Source organism: Dipodomys ordii, unplaced genomic scaffold, assembly GCF_000151885.1.
Source record: "Dipodomys ordii isolate 6190 unplaced genomic scaffold, Dord_2.0 Scaffold62, whole genome shotgun sequence".
NCBI lineage: Eukaryota > Metazoa > Chordata > Mammalia > Rodentia > Heteromyidae > Dipodomys > Dipodomys ordii.
Genome location: NW_012267278.1, coordinates 10,986,416 through 11,008,662, shown reverse-complemented (window position 1 = coordinate 11,008,662; position 22,247 = coordinate 10,986,416). Strand labels below are relative to the sequence as shown.

Below are 22,247 nucleotides of genomic sequence, written 5' to 3'. Positions count from 1 at the left end.
ATTGATTCTCAAATATATTTTGCTTCTTTATCCTTAATGTGAAAAACCTAAAATTTTAAGAACATAGAGGATCATTGCATGTTAAAAGAACATGGTTTCAGGATGTCATATGTTCATTGTAAAACTTTGCCACCTTTTTTCCTCAGGATTCTAAAGCTTTTACATCATGACTTTCTTTGCATTTAGCTCAATATTCTCTTCATTCTTGTCTTTCAGTCAAGCTGGAATGATTTCTGACTTCTCTGAAAACCTCTAAGTGTGAGACTCTGAGGAACTCAGGCTGGAGAATGCCATCTGAACACTGCCTCAGGTAGGTCTTGTAAGAAAACATCCTTGCTTAGTGTAGCAAACCCTAAAAGAATCAAACAACATATTTTAGAACCAAGCACAGACCAAGGGCTGAACATATATTTGAAGAAATGAACAAGCCAGTGGGAACATTTGTGATTTTAGTGTTGACTATAACCTACCTGTTCTAAAAATGTTTCACAGGTCTTTGAATGGTATGACCTTTTGATCTCTTATCTAGAATGTTAATCCCCTTAAGCAAAAAAATCCTAATATAAAGGTATTTGACTTCAAAAAATCAGATCCAGCCATTGGTGGCTCTGGTCTAAAATCCTAGCTACTTAGAAAACTGAGATCAGGCCATCCAAGTTCAAAGCCCTCTCTGGCAGAAATGTTCTTGAGACCCTTTCCCAAGCAAGAGCTGGGTAGAGTGCCATGCATCTGTTCTCTTAGCTATCATAGGAAGACCAAAATAGGTGGCCAGTGGCTCAGGCATGCACTTGGGGAGGAAGTAAGACATTATCTCAAAAATAACCAGTAGAAAAAGGTGTGCACCCATGGCTCAGCAATAAGCACCTGCTTACCAAGTGTAAAGTCCTGAGTTCAACCCCCAGTACTGTAGAAGAAGAAAAGTTAGAAAATTACCCATGTACCACAAACATTGTCCCTGTTAAATAATCACCCTGGAGAATGTAATACTTATTTTCAAAAGCTTGATGATAGTATTTTCTGGTTTCTCAAACAAGTATGGTATGATTTCTTTGAATCATTGAGTAGATGCTCCTTGAGCTAACTATTCTACTTGATGCAGAGGACCTAGCAATGAATAAAATAGGTTCTTCTATCAAACTTAATATTTCATAGGAAAAAAGACATTAAATAAATAACCATACCAATCCCAAGTAAGTGTACCTATAAAAATTTCTCTGAAGAAGTACTGGGTAACTACAGTAAGAAACTGCCTTTATGAACAAATGCTCTATACTCCCACATCTGAAGGATGAGATGATTGAGGAAATGCTCTTTTGGCACATTCTAAAAACTAAGGGATGGTTAGTAAAAAAATTATGGAATTGATTTGAATATTCTCATTGGAGATATGTCTTAATTATCATCTGAGGAAATAAGCAAAAGCTCTCCAGACAGAAGAAGAGATGTGATAAAGCTGAAGAATACAATTCTTTTAGCTGTTCTTTTTTTTTTTTAACAATTTTGTAACAGTATTAGAGCTTGAACTCAGGGGCTTGAATTAAACTTTCTTGTTCATTGCTGGTGCTCTGCCACTTGAACCATAACTCCAGCATTTTACTGGAAATGGAGTCACACAGACTTTTTCTGCCCTGGCTGGCTTTGAACCACAATCCTCCAGGTCTCAGCCTATTGAGTAACTAGGATTTTTGGTGCAAACCACCAGTGTCCAGCTGAGAATACACATCTTAAGAACTGGATATATTGGGTGCCAGGGACTTACACCTATAATCCTAGCTACTCAGGAAGTTCAGATCAGAGGATGGTGGTTTGAAGCCAACCTAGAAAGGAAAATTCATGAGAGCCAGAAGTGGAACTGTGGCTCAAGTGGTAAAGTGCTAGCCATTACCACTTCAAGGATAACACGCAGACCTCTGGGGTCAAGCCCCAGCATTGGCACACACACACACACACACACACACACACACACACACGATTCGGGAATGACTGTTAAGGTTAAGACCAGCTTTCTTCCATGTCTCTGAAACCATTAGACTTGATCAATTCTAAAAATATGTCCACAAATCATATTACTACAGCAAATGTCTAGCTTCTGTACTCCTCATTGAGCTTTGGCACTCAAGCAGTATTTCTCAATGGAGGATGTATTTTTTTGTTACCAGGAGCAAGGATACAATTGGCATTTAGTGGGTAGAGGCCAGGAGTCTGCAAAACATCTTGAAAATATGAGATAGGTCCCCACAGCCCAGACCAATCGAGCACAGAAGGTCAGTAATATTGAGGCAGAGAAACCCTACTGTAGATCTGGTGTCCAGCCGAACAGTGCATGAGTGGCCATGCTATCATCTGTCTGGCACACCTCAGCCAAGTCATTTGTCTCTGGCTTCCAGGATCACTGTGTACGACCTTTAAAATGACTTTTTGTTTTCAGTGTGCCATCTTGGTTTTTATTCATAACTCTCATACTACTATCATCTGTCCTCTATGGTACAATTATCTCTAGAATGGTTTTTCCTTCCCTGCTTCAAGGCAAAGCCTTCCCTACCCCACATCTCAACTCTACCCTGCAGTGTGGGACTACAACATGGACAGATGTGCCACTGGGCCCCCTCTCTCATCCACAAAGCTCTGCACACATCCTGACTTTCTTGAACTCTCCTGTGGCCTGAGGACCACTTCTCTTGCAGACCCTTCAGATGGTACCATTGTGACTTCTTCACATCCCATTGAGTTCATTCATTTGGTCCTGAGACCCAGCGTTTTCTAGATCATTCTTTATTCCCCAGATTTGTTGTTTGAGAAAGCCACAACAGAAAGCAAATATATGCTCTTTTAAAAGTGGCACACTTTATCTCTTTCTCTTCTTCTCCTAGCTAGGATCAAGGTCATTTCTCTTCCTGCACAGAGCAAGCACTTTAGCCCCTGGCTTTGCGGTCCTCCTCTTCACAAGTCCTTTAAAATCTTCTAGGCCCTTCTGAGTCAGCTTGGAAGAGCTGTCCACTACCACAGCCCTGGAATGCTCAATCAGCTTGTTTCCAAAACCCTTTGTGTCTTGTTAGCCACCCATGATCACACATTGGACCTTGTTGTCACTAATATTTGCCTCATTTGTACATTAACTATATCAACCCTTATCGTGGCCTCCTCTCCTTCTAGCTTGCAGTGTTGTCTGCCTCAGTGCAGAATTGTTCTCTGACCTCATTGCAATCTGTCGACTACTGAACATACTAGTTTCTATCAATCTATCAACACTTTCTCACATTGCCCTTACTAAATTCCTTATATCCTTATTCTTAATATTGTTTAAATATTATTCTTAATTTGTCTCAGAAAAATCCCAATCTAGACAAACCCAACTATCTGCCTATCGTATCATATCTGCCTATCAATTATTTGCCTGCCATAATGTCCAGTGGAGAATGGTTCATAAAATTTTTGTATTTATATAGCCAGAAATACAGTTTAAGCATGAATGTCTGGTGCATCTATTCCTATTTGGCACAGTCCTTTCCCAAAGTGAAGCCCGGTCTTGCTTCTGTGCTTTAAGTTTCCTCTTCTGAACAACTTTCGTTGGCTGTCATTTAAATATGCTCTTGAGGCACAGCTGTTTCTGCTACCCTTTCAGTACAGATGAGTCATTCATTTATATCTCTAGCCAAAACTTCCTGAGCTCCAAATTCATGAATCTAACTACATATTTCCACCTGCATTTGGGAATCTTTGAGACACCCAAAATTAACATGTTCCAAACTGAATTTAACATTTTCCTCTTCTACAGTTCAGATCTTCACTATTCATCTATCCTGGGAATATCATGTGGCACAAATCAGAAATATGTGTCTTTGTGGAGGTCTACTTTCTATTTACCACACATCTGATTCAACAGATCTAATCACCAAAGCTTGTAGGTTTCTCCTCTAAATAGCTTTCAATCCCTGCTCTGAAACTTGATTCCCGTGCTTTATTCTGAGGCTCAAGTCCATAATTCACCTGAACTACAGCCAGAGTCCAGAACTATTCTAGTCTGTTCCAGAACTGCTTTTGGTACTGCCACCTGAGTGACGTTTTCAATGACTTCTCATGGTTCTTAGGATATCCTTACGGAGACAACTTGCATGCATGGGCTCCAGGACATACTGAACAGGCCTTTATGCTTAGGGGTCTTTCAGCCGTTATCTTTTCTGTAAAATGAAAGGGCCATGTTCTCTCTTACCATAGAATCATAGTATTTTCTACTCTCCTAAATGGGAAATTTCCCCTCAGCCCTTGTTTATTTATTTTGCCAGGGCCACTTGTTCGATTCTTCAGCCTGTGTCTCAAGTATTTTTTCTTCAAGAAGGCTAGATTACTTCATGTGTAACTTCCCTGCTATAGTGAATTTTGCTGCCACCATGTCTTGGCTTGCTTATCATTTTATCCCCAGTATCTAGCGGAATACCTATTTGTCCAGTGAATGAATGAGGGGAGGATGAAAATCAATGCATTTACAGTCAAGTTCCTTTGTGTGTAATCTTTATTTTTTAGTCCTTTTCTAAACATATTGTAGCTTCTTAGCTTGTCAGTGTGGACATTGCAATTCATTGTTAGACTTCATTTTTTTTGGGGGGGGGGTCCCGTCGTGGGCCTGAACTCTGGCCTGGGCACTGTCCCTCAGCTCTTCAGCTCAAGGCTAGCGCTCTACCACTTGAGCCACAGCACCACTTACAGCTTTTTTCTTTTTGCTTATGTGGTGCTGAGGAATGAACCCAGGGCCTCATTCATGGAAGGCAAGTGCTTTACCACTGAGCCACCTTCCCAGCCCTAGACTTCATTTTTTAAAAGAATTTATAAAGTATAACGTGTTAGTTATTATACTTGTCACTGAGAAAATTCCCAAAATGCCCAACAGAGAAGGATTTATTTTGGCTCATGACTTCTGAATGTTCCATCCAGAGTAGCTGGGCCCAGGTGCCTGGGTAGAACATCATGACAGCAGATGTTTGTGGCAGAGAAGGTTCTTTACCTCTTTGTGGACAGGAAGCAGAGGAAACCATTCTAGAAAGGGACTAGGGCAAGCAGACCCCACACTGATAGACTTTCCCCAACTAGGCCCCAACTCCCACTTTTCAGTACTTCCCAACAAGGTTATAATGTCATAATATACATATATGGAATTTTTTGTGTTACTGGAGTTTAAACCTATTTGCCATGCAAGTACTCTACCACTTGAACCACTCACCAGCCCATTTTTGTGTTAGTTATTTTTTAAGATATTGTAAGATCACTACATGCTCACATTGGCTTACACTGCCTCCCGACAATGCTGGGATGTCAGTACACACCATCATACTCAACCATTAATGAGCATGAAGTCACACAGATTTTTGTTTTTGGCTTGAGCTGGCTTTGAATTACAGTCCCCTAATCTCCACCAGGCTGGAATCACTTTGCACAATTTCAAAACACTTTGAAGCCATATAAGGATTAATCCATTAGACCAGAGGGATTAATTTATTAGCAGCACCCCCATAATCTAATTTTTCTGGGAGTGAGGTATGAGATCTATCTCATGGACATATCCAAAGGTATATATTTTTTATCTCCTAAGCAATTCTCAATCTAATCAAATTGACAAACAAAATTAGCCATCACAAAATTTTATAAAAGTAAAATTAAGTTCCATTATAGGGTCTTTTAACAGTCTGTTTACTTAAATAGAATTCTTTTAACATTAAAATATTTGTATAAAATATTCTGACTTTTTGAAGTGATTAGAACATTCATGTGATAATTTATCAGCATATCAAATTGACATTATCAAACATAATTTTATAACCACTTAAGAAATGGTTATAAGAAATGAAACCAAAGGAAAGATTCTGGTTTTTATAAGAAAGAACTGAAGGCGTTTGTGTCATTTGACTGTTTTTGACATGTAAGAATATATGATACTTATTGATAGCATTATTTGAAATTTTCTCTCATTTTTTAAAATATTGAGTTCCTTGGGAACTTGAATAGTAGGTAAACACTGATATGGAAATTCACTTGAGTGGTACTTGAGTTGGGTGCTGGTGGCTCATACCTGTAATACTAGTTACTCAGGAAGCTGACATATGAGGATCATGATTTGAAGCCAGCCCACGCAGGAAGTTATGTGAGACTCTTATCTCCAATACTCAGAAACATGTGGAACGCTGTGGAAGAATTCTAGCCTTGAGCAAAAGAAGTTCAGGAACAGAACCCAGGTCCAGAGTTCAAGCATCAGGTCAGGCAAAAAAAATCATTTGAAATTTTTTTTTAATTTGAAGTGCAGATATTTAAAGGCATGTAGCTCTCTTGGAATTCATATCTTTCAAATTGAATGAACCCAGTCAAACTTTATTCTATGAAAATGAAATCGTGCAGAATTTCCATTATCAAAAATGTCAACTCTCCAAAATGAAAGTAGCAATTCTCAATAAAGTAGTGATTCTCTCTGAGCAGGGTGTACAATGTATGAACATCGTGCTCTGCATTTAATTTATTAGTTTTCGTGATTGGTTCCAGAATGAGTGTGACAGGCTTGAAGTCATGAATAGGCCTGTTCCCTGAGAACTCATTTATTAATCTCTCTATTACTGGATGCTGACTTATGGCTGATCAAGTGGTTTCTCCTTGGCATTTCTAAAAAGCAATCTACTGCTCAGGGAGTCTGAGACTTCCCACTGTGGCACCAGGGGCTGGGCTCAGCCCTGTGAAATGACTCAAACCGCAGTCCTCATGGGCAGTCTGATTGGGGTCACCTGAAGCCCTTATTGGGTTCGGGTGTAAAGAAATAGTAGAAAGCATATGTGTGTGTATTATATATATATATATAATATGTAATAATATATTAAATATGTTCTAATATAGCACAGCATTAAACAAATCATAAAAAGAAACAACCAAATTAATTTTAGCACTATATTACAGATAGCCCAGTGTGCCCAAGGTATCATAATTTAAACACACAATCACTTAAAAATATTAATAGTTTGTGTTCTTTTCCATATCACCTTTGACATCCAGTATGCATATTCCCCTCAGTTAAAGTTTAGTTCTTAACTGGTTAAATAAAAACATAGAAACTTAAATGTAACCCCTCTGTACATCACCTCTATAATAACAATAACATAAATTTAAAATATAGAGAGAAAATTTACATAATACCTGGCTATACATAATGTTTTGATCTATGTATATGTTGTATGATGTTTAGATCATATTAAACATCTTTATCTCCTCATTTCTCTGTGTACAGTGCAGTACTGTTATCTAGGGCACCCTACTGTGCAACAGTCCACCAGAGCTTCCTGCTCATTTCTAGCTGTAAATTAGCCTCATTTCTCAACTTTTCCCTATCCCACATCCTTTCCTATTTTCCCAACCTCTGGAGACTACAAATGTACTCTGAACTTCTTTGAGATCAAATTCTTTAACATCTACAATTAAGAGAGATCATGCAGTATTCTAATATACAACTAAGCACATCTACATTTGTGTGTGTGCATGTATGTGCACATGTGCTAGTACTTAGGCTTGAATTCAGGACCTGGGTGCAATCCCTTAGCTTTTTTCACTCAAGGCTGGTGCCCTAACACTTGAGCCACACTGCTACTTCCAACATTTTGGTAGTTAATTGGAAATAGTGAGTTTCGAGGACTTTCCTGCCCAGGCTGGTTTCAAACTGTGATCCTCAGATCTCAGCCTCCTGAGTAGCTAGGATTACAGGTGTGAGCCACCAGCACCAGGCTCCACATCTCAATTTGGACAAGCCATATTGGGAGTCTCCAGTGGCCAGGGGTTCCTGTAAGGGACAATGCATTTCTTTCTTTCTTTCTTTCTTTTTTAATGAGTTTTTTGATTGTGAAAATACCGTACAGAGGGGTTACAATTACATGAGCAAGGTAATGACTACATTTCTTATCAAGCATTGTTGCCTCCTCCTTTGTTTACCCCCTACCATGCATGCCCTCCCATCTCCACGACTATAATCCCTCCCCCGCACCCACAATGCATTTCTTGAGGCCATGAAAGAAGCACATATTGGAATTGCACTGGATAAGGGTGGGCACTTCTGGGGCTTGAACTCAGGGCTTGGACATGGTCCTTCATCTTTTGCTTGTACCATGTCAGCTACAGCTCTTCTTATAGCTTTTTGGTGGTTTCACAGACTTTCCTGCCAGGCTGGCTTCAAACATGATCTTCAGATCTCAAGCTAGATTGCGGTGAGCAACAGTGTCATTGTTACTTGTAAATGTGAAGAGGCAACCTTTCTGCCATAGATTTTTCCCAATTTTATATTGTACTCAAATTTGTACCCCTTCAAGAAATATAACTGCCTCTTTTATGTATTTTTAGTAATTTAGAAGTTATTTAGGAAGCTTCCTGACAGTTTTTCCTTTGTTTCCCAATTGGTAAAGGATAGTCCTCTAGTTTTCGAGATGTACTTTGCTAATTTGAATATGTTATAGATGCTAAAGGAACTGACTGTAACTGTGTGTCCTCTTTATACTTTTACTTAAGCATAATAATTGTAGTCTTTTATTCATTCCTGTCTCTGGTTTATAAATGAACTTTTGGCCTTCTAGCTGTGTTCTGTGGCCATTGAACCTTAGTTTCTAGAAATTTAAGGCCTTTGACAGATTTAAGTCTGAGAATTCAGTGTGGAGTTACTTTAAGAATTCAGTAATAACTTGTTGATTAATAGACCTTTATTTCTTGCCAAATGTTGGCGTATTTGTTTCTGCTTTTAAGAATTACTAACATATTGGTTCCAAAATATTTGAGATCTTGTGCCAAGTGTTGTCTTAAATATTTAGCTTGTTAGTTCCTTGAGCTTGAATATTTCCAGCCAAGCTGAATGATCCTGTGAAATTGGAGCATCATTATTATTTCTGATCTTAGCCTTTGTTCCTTGCCAAATTTCAGTTTATAGTTGCTCTTTCCCTACCAATATTTACTCATTCTCAACAGATATCTGAAATGCCAATAGTGACTCCGTCTCAATGATAAGGACATGAATTTTGGCACTGCATTTGGAAAATCAATAAGGAAATATTTCAAGGCAATTATTTTAATATGTTCATGTTCCACCACAAATGAACATTTAAACACATTTATGTAGCATTTAAGTTGCTACATGAGAAGAGAAAAAGAAGTCATAACGTTTACAATAATAATGTAGGGAGCCTGGGAATGTGGCTTAGTGATAGAATGCTTACCTAGCATGCATGAAGCCCTGGGTTCAATTCCTTAGTACCACATAAACAGGAAAAGCCGGAAGTGGCAGTGCTGTGGCTCAAGTAGTAGAGCGCTAGCCTTGAGCAAAAGAAACTTAGTGCCGAGGACCTGAATTCAAGTCTAGGACTGGTAGTAGTAATCATCATCATCATCATCATCTACAGTAATAAAAATCAATTCTCTATCCTCAAACTTTCACTCTAGTACCAAGATCAATGTTTCTGAAACATGATTTCAAAGTTATTATTTTTATTTCATATTATTATATTCATTAACTGATTTAAGATTGATAAAAACATTATACAGTTACAACATTAAGACAGAGTTTTGTGATTTGTCTCTACTTAAGCATCCATTTTGGAGAGCTTCTTGACAGAATATCTTTTTAAGTGGAAGAGGCATCATATTCTTATGTTCTTGGTTATACTTTCATTTTTAAATTAATTTTTGTTATCTTAGTAGTTGTGCAAAGGAGTTTTAACTCAAAATATCAGTTTATGAGCACAATGCATCTTGATCAATGTCACCCTTTCATTCTTCTCCCTCATGGTGTTATGATTTCAAATGCTTGATCTTAGATTTTTTTATTTTCTTGACTGTAAAATACAGATAACAATAGAACCTGTCTCCTAAGACTGTTATGCAAACTAAATAAATTAATCATTATAAATTATAAAGAATAGTTCCTTGACTATAACAAGCACTGTGTTTGTTAAATGCATAAAAATGATATTCTTTTAGGAAAGACTTTTCAGACTGTACTAAAGCTGCCCTGAACTAATACATTTCTGTTATACCCTGTTTCCTCTTTTCTTTGAGTAATGCTAATGAATCGTATTCTTGGCTCTATGAAAAAAATATAAAGAAAAACTATGTGTGCATCTGAAATTGCCTTCAATGACTGATTTTACAAGTTCTATCTACAGCTAAGCAATAGCTAAGCCATTGATGAATATGTCAGTGTCAGTAACCATTTCAGAATTCACTGCCCTAATGTAACTGAAAATAATCCTCCTACTTCCCATAAGACTTCCTATATCATCGCCTGTCAAGCTCCTTCCTTTCTGTACTGCTGAATTTCTGATGCTTCCCAGTCAAACGTGTCTTATTGATTACCATCTAGCACTTCATGGGAAGCTTGGTTAATTTTAAGGCGATTTGTACTTTACTATAACTAGCACACAGGCTAGGCAAAGCCAACTGTGTAAGCAAGGCTGAGGTTGATCTGGCTTCCCTGAGCAGCAGTTGAGTGATGGAGTGTAGGAAAAGCAATGTGCAATTATTTTCATTATATCTTTACTCAGCTCTTGGACATTCTGCTGTCCACATACAGGGCTGGAAGGCTCTCTGCTCTTTAGGAGAGAGCTCAACCAGTGCAACCCAGAAATATTGTTGATACAAGCTGAAATTGTCAATAGCTGTCTAAGTTCAGTTTGCATTTTGTGTTTATGGAATTATTTTTATAATGATTTGAGGAAATTCTTGTTTCTCCTAGGAATTTTGAAAGAACATAAAGATATTTGTTTTAGGATGAGGTACGACAGGGAAGGAATATATTTAACGTAAACGTTGGAAGTCGTAGAAAAATAAAAATGTAGAGTTCTTCATAAATTCATTACAATCATCATAAAATAGATATGAAGACTGGTAAGACTGTTGTATTTTAATTTCAACTTGTGATGCCTGGTTTCTTATGTTTAATAATAAGCTGGTTGTTTAGTTGCCTTTTATATGCAGTGATCACCTACAGCTATTTTTCCCTAGTCAGTATATGCTTAATTTTCATGTATTAATTGGAGATATTATGTGCTGGGAACATAATATTGATGTATTAAGGTAGACAAAGCATCAGAATCAGAAAGGGAATCTTGAAGTGGGAAATGTTCTGTCTCCATCTCTCTCTCTCTCTCTCTCTCTCTCTCTCTCTCACACACACACACACACACACACACACACATCCAAATACAAACACACAGACTCAGATCAGGAGACCCTAACAGAGAGAGAAAGATACCTCGTGGGGGAAAAGGAAAGAGTCCAGAGATGAGAAGAGGAAAACCTGTGGGGAAGCGCAGGCCAACTCAGGTGGTGGATTAGCATCTAAGTTTCTGGGGTCCATGTTGGAGGGGAGGGCTTGTGCCCGGAACACAGCTGACTTGATTGCACTCCCTTGCAGTATTCAGGAGATGCTGACAGGCCAGCGGCTCTGCCACTCGGAATCGCACAACGATAGCGTCCTGGCGGCGCTGAACCAGCAGAGGAGCGACGGCATCCTGTGCGATGTCACCCTGATCGCCGAGGAGCAGAAGTTCCACGCGCACAAGGCCGTGCTGGCCGCGTGCAGCGACTACTTCCGGGTAAGCAAGCGGAGCGGCGCCCGTTCTTGGGACGGCCGTGTTCCCTCTCCCCCTGTGCCGTGGACGTTCACAGAGGCCAGTGGCGGTCCTTTCCACACCTGAGATCTCCAACGAGATACGGGCTTGACAGGGACCCACGACGGCGACCCAAATGCGCTTTGTACGTGAGCCAAGTGGGCACTCTGTGGTCCTGGGTCTCCACTATTACATATGACCAGACGAGCTGATGCTAAGCGAAATGAACCCCAAGCTAGGGACGCAAGTGGTTTTTTTCCTTTCTTGTTTCTAACGTACTTATAAGGGACCATGTGATTTCTTTCTGGTTTTTTTTTCTTTTTTTGTATATTCCTCCCCCATGGTATAACTGCATTTGATGTTGATATAATTTGGGGAGGGGAAGGGAAAAAACAAAATGTTTAAATAGGGATACAGGTTGACCCATTGTTAACGATGAGATGTACAAGACAATGTTGAACAACGAACTTTACAGTTTTGGTAGGGGATTGGGGGTAGAGGGGTGGGGGTGTAGTTGTAGAGGTGGGAGGGAAGGAAGGATGGTAGGAAAAAGCAACAACAATGTTTGATAAGCAACAATGCTTGATAAGAAATGTACTCATTACCACGCTCATGTAACTGTAACCCCTCTGTACAGTATTTTCACAATAAAAAGCTTATTTAAAAAAAAAGAAAATGTGGTATTGGGTTGGGGTGTGACTCAAGCAATAATGTACCTGTCTGGTTAATGTGAGGCCCTGAATTCAATCACCAGAATAACACAGGAAGGGGAAGAATTTGTCGTTATGGGAGCAAATTATGGGAGTTGTCAGAAACTATGAAGAATCTGAGGTTATTCTCACCCTAGTGATGACCTGTTTTCATTCTATTGGAAGTTTATTACTCAAGATGCGTTATATTCATAAACTGAGATTGAATTAAAACCCTTTGGTATGCTGGGCACTTGGTTGCTCCTGTAGTTCTAGCCACTTGGGAGACTGACATCTGAAGATTACAACCAGCCAAGCAGGAAAGTCTATGAGACTCTTAATTCCAATTAACCACCCAAAAAGCCAGACATGGAGCTGTGGCTCAAGTGTGCTAGCCTTGCAAGCCAGCTGAGGGCCAGCACTATAAAACACTATAAAAAACAAAGTGGTTTTTAAGATAATAGAAAACTAATTTTTAAAAAGGAAGCTCATTCCTTTCCTCATGAACTTTCCTATCACCTTCACTATAAAAGAGAACTATCAAGCGTCTGATACTTTACTTTAGTTAAATACTTTAACCTCTTGTTTCCATACTTTGGAGTTCATTTCACTTAACATCATCTTATACGGTCATATATACATACCTATTGAGCCATTCTGCTTATCTGCTAGGACTATCCTAGTCATATACTAATTATTACAAATGAGGGAAACCATGGGATCTATGTTTCTTTGGATCTGGCTTACTTCACTTAATATGAATTTTTCCAAATCCTCCTTAGCTTTACAGATGTTGGTAGAACACATGGGACAGTTAATTGCTTATGAAAAAGCAACATATTTGAACCCTTATTCTGAGCCCAAGTCCCCACAAGAAGACAGGAAAAAAGGTGTTACTGCAGAGTGGATTGCATCCCAGGAGAGGATCATAGAGCTTAGGGAACTATAATATTTTATAATGGGTAGTAAACATCTGCCCCTTGCCCTGGAGGCAAGAATTATTGTATTGGACAGTCAGTAAGTGTTTCTACCCTTTACTCTGTAAAAAATCTATCATCCAAAATTGAAAGCAAATATGACCTTTTTTTCCCCCCAAAACTCAGATACTATTTTGTTTTCTGAGGATGTTTGCTATACAAATATCCTTGACAAAAGAATATAGGACAAATGGTAGCCATTATTTCATTCACAATATAGGTAGAAATGTTAAAAGCATAAGGAGAATGTTTTTCTAGAGGCACCTTCCCCTTAGTTAGAAATGTGTTGTTTTTTTCTTGCATCTTATGCTCTACCATTGGGCCATTTGAAATGGCCCTGTCTCAGTAATTTCTATGTTTCTATTATATCATTATTATATTATTGCCTGATGCTTTGCAAGTATTCAATAAAAGCTATTAAGTGAATGAGGAAATGTTTGATTATCATAGAATTCTACATGTATATTTTAATTCCTAGTATCTTGAATACTAAAAACAGGCAAATCATTTCCTGATTTGTTTTCCTTCTAGTGTGATCCTTTGAAGGTAATTACTTTGATATGAGAGGTGTTTCTGTACTCTGTACTCTGATATCTGGCAGATTATTTTCAGACTGAAGTTTCTTGTTCTGATACAGCAGAGGTGAAGCTGCAGGAGTGAAAAGCTTAAGCTTTGATGTTCTATTCCTTTATGTTGGTCTGCGAGCTAACACCAGCCTTTCCTTGCTTAAACTATGAATAATGAATGAGCCGTTCCTGCGATCATTGCCATTTTAGAAGAAAATATAAAAACACAAGACTGAGTCAAGAAGTGACTTCCTTTAGCAATGTGAGCACTGTATAGCATTGGCAAATGCTGTAACTGAGTCAGAACTGAGAGTTCTTTCATAAGAGTGGAAAGCTGTGGTGGAAAGAAGAAATGGACCAACTTGGGAGTGAGGTCTGAGTTTCAGAGCAGGGACTGTGTGTTCACTGTTGGCTGCCAGTGGGTTCTACTTCAATCAGTGTTTGCTAGGTTGTTCATCCTCACCAATTACAGTGTGGAACGTGGTCTTCTGACTTCCGTGTGTTTACAGTGTTTCATCTGTAAACTGCTGCCCATCAATCATCGCTCTCAGGATGGGCAAATAGAGAGTGAAATAAGATAAAATGAACAAAGGACCCCACCTCAGTATCCAACCCACAGCTGACGTCAATAGTGATTTCAATCCACGGACTAACTTGTGATGCTTGGACAGGCTCTGTCTGGGTATTGATGAGAAGAAAGGTCAGCTCCTCTTTGGGCCCAGTGAGTTGCAGGTACTCATCTTTGATCAGTCAGAATAACATTTGCTTCACCTTTCTCTATTTTTTTTTCATTTTATGAAGTTTTGTTATTGTAAAGAGGGGTTACAATTATATAAGTCAAATAAAGAGTACTTTTCTTTTTGAACAATGTCACCCCTTCCTTCACTCTCTCCCAGTGTTTCCCTCCTGTCCCTACCCACAAGTTGTATAGTTCAACATGGTGTCTACTGAGTGTCACTGCTGCATTTTTTCTCCTCTGTCTCACCATTTCTGAGCCTCCTTACCCTCCCCCAAACGAATAAACAAACAAGACAAAAGGAAAATAAGACATAAAACAGCAACAAAGGAAAAACCCCTTGTTTCCATTTCCTTCAGTTCATTTTGATAGATATTATTGTATATGATCATATGCGCACAGCTATTGTGACTTTGTGATCTTCTAAAAATATTCTCCTTTGGTCTCACTCTGTGTGAATGCCTAGAGACCTGTATAATTTATCATGTCCCAGTGTATTTTTTTCACCATCCAATGAGTTTGAACTCCTTTCCTTCTTGGTTAGAACATTCCAGTCATCGTTTCATGTTTCTCCTTTTCTAAGCTGTTCCTTTCTTACGCAGGACTGTGTGATTAATTGACAGTCCCCTACACAGGTGCTCCACAGGGCTGCACTGTCTAGGGACCAGACTCCTGAAGTAGCCTTACCCCAGCTCATCACTGATAATCACATCTTTGTTCCTCCATCGAATCATTCAATATTACAGCAACACTGTTTTCTAAATACATCTAGTCTACTTCAAGGCATTGCACTTCTCAGTTTTCCACCTGTGACCTTCCATTGCTCTGTCTACCATATCTTATGTATATCCACATCTATTATATCTTATATATCTAAATCTAATGATAGCTAACAACAAGAACAATGTCTCTCACAAAACCTGAGCCCCATTCATCTCTTCCTTAAATTCATAAACAAGACCTTCCTTTCCTGAAATCTTAAAACATTCACTTTGTCTTACTCAAGGAATCAAAAATTGTGTGCTATGTACTACAGTCTCTTTACCAGTGACATCTTAAGAAAGGTACACTGTCTAGCCAAGGACTAGTGAAGTCAACACATTGAGTTGAGAAATATTAAATCAGGAGGTGGTAGTGGGGATCTGGTGACCTTGAGATTATACATGTGTGTATATGTATCTATCTCTCTATATAATCTATCTATCTCTATCTATCTATCTATCTCTATCTATCTATCTATACAGAGAGAGAGAGAAAGAGAGAGAGAGAGAGTGCAGGAACACCCATGTTCCTGCCCCCATGTAGGCTGCCTATGAGATTCTAGAAGCTGTTGTTTAATGCTTGCTTAAAATCTCCACAAACGCCTACACTTTCTGGCCAAGGAAACAGATGTCTGGACTATCTAACGGAACTTCATATATGTGTTAGTAAAGTGATTCAAATATGACATTTTAGAAAGTTAAATATTTGTGTATCTTTCTCACTGCCTATATAACTTTTAGATCTGAAAATGGACACAAAGCCCATAATATTTTTCAAATAGTCTATGTTCCATATGTTTTTGTAATCATTTTCTCTAATCATTATTTGATTAAATGGCACAAGACACTATTAAATGAGGGAATAATATGATATTAGAAATAATTATTTCAGTTCAGAAGACATTTGTTACATTCCTACCATTCTCTAAACATTCTCTAGAATGAATTCAGTTTGTCAGTAGACACAGGCAAATGAAACAGTTGTAATATAATGTTGTGGTATTAGGGACTTGGCGTCTACAGTGATGTTTTGAGCTCAAGCCTTGTTTTGAATCCCTTATCCGTCTTTGGTATTCTCAATGATAACAACAGTAGAGACTACCATTGAGCATTTTCTGTACTCCAGATCCTTATTTTAAATGTTTTATGTGAATCATTTCATTTTGTCCTCTAAAGAAATCTATAATGTGGAAGTTAATATCATCTGTATTTTAAAAGAATTGAAACACAGAGATTCAAATTTAAGTAACATCACAGGAGAAGCCTACATGTTTGAGTAAAGACTGATAGTGGCCTGGGCTGTATAGGGAGTGGATGTTTAAGGGGAAGAGAATTTGCCTGAGGAGAGCAGGGAGGAGGCAGAACCAACAGGACTTGTGACAGACGGTGAGGGAAAGACTTAAGACTGAGGCTTAAGGGGGCAGGATGGTGGCTCAAGCTTGCCTAGCAAATATAAGGCCTTGAGTTCAGTCCCACGACTGCTAAAAAAGAAAAAGACAGACAGACAAGGAAGAGACCGAACCCTCAAAATCTTATCATATGTGCACTGGATTTGAAACCAAAGAGAGACTTCAGGCCTCTGCCTTTGCTGTCAGGGATAGTGGAACTGAAGGATGTTTAGGCTGACAATGTTCTAGTTAAAGAACAGCCACAAGCCTTTTAAAGGAAGCAGCACCATTGACAAAGCAATAGATGAAGGCTGTGAGTTTAAAGATGCGTCTTTCATCTTCCCTAGAGGGCTGAAACCAAGGCCCTGGCTAGTCTTCTGGTCTTTGCATCCTTAGAGCCCACTGCAGTGTCTGGCACAGGATAGATGCTCTGTCTTCATCATTCCTGTTCCTGTTGATCTGTGGAGCACTTCCTTGTGTTATACTGGTGGGCACTCACCAATCCCTTCTCAGAACTTCTTTCCAAGAGCATCCAATCTATGTATCTTGCCTGTTGGAAACAGTTAGGCTGTCATACTTTTTAAGAAAGTATCCTGTAAAGACTTGACAGTAATAGTGTTGATCACATTAGGATGGAAATAGAATCATCATGCTGCCTACTAGTCAGGCATTTTGTAGACTCTTCCTTAACATTTCTGAGTCTCAGAAGTCATGTGTGCAGACATGTAGTGTGTAAGGAAAATTATCATAACATTGATCCTGAAGCCTGCTTCTGTATCCCCAGCCTTCTCCTCAACCTCAACTAACTTAAAAATAAAATAAATAATGAAAACTAAATGTATCGTGAAAGACCAAATGCTGTTGGAATATTAAAGGACTTTTAGTCACTTTTAGTCCTCAGTCATACAAGCCACACCTTCCTTGAGAGCAATCATTGGATTCAGTGCAATAATTTGGATTTACTCATGCTAGAGTATTGTACACCTAAGTAGGACAGTCTTCAAATTTAAATTTTAGCTGAGAGCAATACCAAATCTCCTTTTCAGAAAAAACTAAACAAATATAATAGTAAAGTAACCTTCATCCAATATCTGCAGCAATTGAGCATTTACCACATAGAAAACATTAGGTCTGGATGTTACAAGGGGTATGGAAGCATGAACACTGCAGTTTTTCACAAAGCAATTGTGGCTGTCTCATGGAGCATGAGGAGGGGAAAGAGCAGAATTTTTAAAGATGTCTGGACCAGAACTTAAATGATAATTTTACTTAGCTAACAGAAATGAAACAACAATGATAGTTGAAGGGATAAAGAAAGAAGAATCAACAATGGATGACTAGAAGCAGAGTCTATGACTTAATCAAACTCAGAGAAAGAGTTTCAAGAGACTGACCTATTGTGTGGAAGATCAAAGACACTTAAACAGGGAGCCTCCACAGGTTGATGTAAAAGGAAGCTGAACTTTAAGGGCTGATCACATACAACTATTGATGATTGTGAATGAAACTGTGGTCCATGGACCAGTGCTAGTCTGTGAAATGCTTGTTACCAGTCTATGCTAACAACCCACGGAATGCGATTCAGCTATATCATCACACACCATGTTACTTTAGTAGATAAGTTTTTATGGGAAATCTTTCTCAAATCAAAATGTAATGACTTCAGCTGTGTTCTGATACAGAGTTCTGCTGCAGTTTAAATGAGGACTGTCCTCCAAAGTACCATAAAACTTTATCGTTAGATTGGTGCTGTTGGGAGTAGTGGGAACTTTAAGATGTGAGGCCTTGTGTGAAGACTTCAGGTCACTGCACCTTAAAAGAGATTGTTAAGGGCTGTCTTTATCCTCTATTCTGTTCCCTGTTCCTGATGTGTTACCTATCCCAAAGCAACAGGGCCAACTGATTACAGACTAGAACTCCTAAATCTATGAGCCAAATTAAGCTCTTTGTATATATAAACCCTTCCTGTGTATAAATTAATCATATCATGTATTTCTTATAGTAACTGACTAAGACAGTTTCTTACCTTACATTGGACTTTAAGAAGCAGTTCACTAACAGACTACATAATACAGATATTACGGAATGAGGATAAGCACATGATTCTATTTCAGGCATTTTATAACTTCATTGTTCGATCATATATGGTACAACTACAATTTCTATTGAAAGTATTTTTCTGCCATGTTTTAAACATCAAACAGAGCTCTCAAGATTTTTTTCTAATAATTTCTGTCAATATTATTTTTGGAAATATTCAACATTGCTTTTTTGTTTTACTTTTTCATTCTCATCATTTGAACACAAGCTGTAATATGTTTTTTTGTTGTTTTTTTTTTTGGTCCGGTCCTGGGGCCTAAACTCTTGAGCCTGGGCGCTGTCCCACAGCTCTTCAGCTCAAGACTAGCGCTCTACCACTTGAGCCACAGCGCCACTTCTGGCTTTTTTCTTTTTTCTTATGTGGTGCTGAGGAATCGAACCCAGGGCCTCAGGCATGCAAGGCAAGCGCTCTACCACTGAGCCACCTTTCCAGCCCACAAGCTGTAATATGTTTCATATGACTTGCCAAATATGGAATTACCATAAAGCCCTTCATGCTCTGAATAGGTAAACTATGGTATATCCATACCATGGAATATTACTCAGTAATGAAAAGAAATGAGCCATGAAAAGACATGAAAAGAATGCATAGCATCAAGTGAAAGAAGCCAATCTGAAAAGACCAAATACTGAATGATTCCAACTAAATAACACTTTGGGAAATTAAAGACTATGGAGATAAGAAGAAAAGACCAGTGGTTTCCAGGAGCTTGGAGAAGAGAGGGGTAAGTAGAGAATAGTAGAGAAGTGGTTAGGACAGTGAAACTATTCCATATTGTACTGCAATGTCGGATAACATTTATCACACATTTGTCAAAACCCATAAAATGTACATTACCAAAAGAGAACTCTAATATAAACTGTGGACTTTATTTGACAATGATTTATAAAGTTTGGTTTATCTATTTTTGTCCTTGTGTTAGTGCATGTTGACGGTAGAGGAAGCTATGCTCAGGGAGGGCCTAGATCTGTGCTGAATTACCTCTCTACTTTCTGCTAAAACTGGTCTGAAATATGAAGTGTATCAATTAAGGCTTTTAATGAAAGAAAAAAATATTGCCATTAGCGTACAACTTTCTAATAATTGTTTTAGTGTTTTCATGGGAAATGACTTTCCTGTGATGGATATTTTTAACCATTTAATGAAGTTAATGAAAATGAAATATATTCTTTTGAGGAGCTGACAGTTTTAAGATAGTGAGTTGGTGGTCAGTCAGGTCTCAGTTCAAAGGGGAATGATTCTGAGAATAATGGGAGTGGTTAGAGGGCACTCTAAAAATGATCTGACTGGTTTGTCCCTTAGCATGGCCATTCACCTAGATGGCAGTATGGAAAAGTACATATGCAAGCTATTGTACTGATGCTGTTGCAATACATAAAAATAAACATGGCACTGCATTCTCCAAAGAAACAGTAACAATAGGTGATTAGATAGATGGATGGATAGATAGATAGACAGACAGACAGACAAACTGTCAAGAATTGGCTTAGGTGATCATAGAGGTTGAAAAATGTTGGATCTACAGGGACAAGTTGGATACCTAGGAAAACTGGTGGCAAATTCTAGAGCAAGTTTGAAGGTCTGGGAACTCATAAAGCCAGTGGCATGTTTCAACCTACATCTGAGTCTAAATGCACAAAACCAATATCCAAGCTTAAGACAGAAAGAAGTTGTCATTACTGCACTTTTGTGTGTGGGGGGGTCCAGTTGTGGGGCCTGAACTCTGGGCCTGGGCGCTGTCCCTCAGCTCTTCAACTCAAGGCTAGCGCTCTACCACTTGAGCCACAGAGCCACTTCTGGCTTTCCTCTTTTTTCTTATGTGGTGCTGAGGAATCGAACCCAGGGCCTCAGGCATGCAAGGCAAGCGCTCTACCACTGAGCCACCTTCCTAGCCCCTACTCCACTTTTTATTCTATTCAGACTTGCATCCTATTAAATGATGTACACCCACATTAGACTGAGTAAAGAAATTTACTGTATCTGAGTAAAGAATTTACTCAGTCTACCAATTCCAATGTAAGTCTCATGTAGAAACCCTTTGAGAGGCAAATCCAGAAATAATGGTCCTCTTAGTTATTTCTGATTAGACATATCCTGTTATATTAGACATACAATTTATCCTCCATTTTCCATTAGGTTTTTTTATTGTGCATGTCATGAGTGAACAACAAAAAGTACAAAAGTACTTTTCTAAAGAACATCTTCTTATATGCTGCTTTTATTATCTTTTCATTCTAATGTTGAAAAACAAATATCCATATGAATTCAAACCATGGTATGTGAGAAAACAAGTAGCAATCATTTCACATCTAGTGAATGAACTTAGAAGAATAATGCACACTCCTCTGTATTCCTTATTAACTTTTTATTCCCCATAGCAAGATAGTCATTAGTTTTTCCAAGCCTTTTCCAAAGCATACCTGCAACCTTGTAGAAACAAAGTCAGCATAACTTACTGGAAATTGTCCAGCAAGGAAACAAAAATGTTGATGGATGTGTAGAAGTATTTTCTGGACCATAAATATAATATCTGGTATTCTCAATTCTATTGATAGTTGTTTATTCCATACAGTGGAGTGACATTTTCATAGGTAGAATTTGTTTTTTGTTTTTGTTGGTCATGGTCCTTGAACTCTGGGCTTGGGCACTGTCCTTGTGCTCTTCTGCTCAAGGCAAGCGCTCTACCACTTGAGCCACAGCACCACTTCCGGTTTTCTAGTGGTTTATTGGAGATAAGAGTTGCACGAACTTTCCTGCCCGGGCTGGTTTTGAACCGCGATCCTCAGATCTCAGCCTCCTGAGTAGCTAGGATTACAGGCGTGAGCCACCAGCACCCAGCAGCCACTAGCGCCCGGCTCATAGGTAGAATTTGGAAGAAGGAGCAGAGTACCAGGATATATTTTCCATATATGGCATGATTTCATAACTAAGCCATTTATCTCTTGTCTAGTCAAGTCCAGATGAAATTTCATTAGGTCAGTATTTGAGGTAATGTAATAAAATGCTGGGGTATTTTTTTTAAGAATGGGAGACATATTTTGCTTTGGATGCTGCAAGACATGATTGCTGAAGATAATAGGAATTGTATCTACATATTTTAGGCAAAATCAGTTTCAAGAGTGATAAATCACCTAATACAGTTAAATATGTCCTAGTGGTTGAATGATACAAGTTTCCTAGTAGTGATGACTTATTAATTATCCAGCACACTGTCTATGTGTGGTACAAGCAAATATCAAAACTCTAATAAAAACTAGTTTGTGTCTGTTTTTATGTAATAAATAAGACAGTCATGGGCTGGGAAGGTGGATCAGTGGTAGAACGCTTGCCTTGCATGCATGAGGCCCTGGGTTTGATTCCTCAGCACCACATAAGCAGAAAGAAAGCCAGAAGTGGCTCTGTGGCTCAAGTGGTAGA

General features: G+C 38.6%; 1 protein-coding gene across 5 annotated transcripts in view; it reads left to right on the top strand.

Annotated features, from left to right (window-relative positions):
- The first annotated feature begins 279 nt into the window (after positions 1-279).
- Klhl32 (kelch-like family member 32) overlaps positions 280-22,247 on the top strand; it is a 142,343-nt gene continuing 120,375 nt past the window's right edge. For 2 of the 5 annotated variants that reach the window (XM_013022398.1, XM_013022400.1), the window contains exon 1: positions 11,389-11,597. In XM_013022398.1, coding sequence (XP_012877852.1) covers positions 11,427-11,597 — 171 coding nt within the window. In that variant the 5' untranslated portion in view covers positions 11,389-11,426. Of the gene's footprint in view, positions 311-11,388; positions 11,598-22,247 lie in introns of those variants that run through there. The other 3 variants (XM_013022401.1, XM_013022397.1, XM_013022399.1) reach the window with 3 other exon arrangements.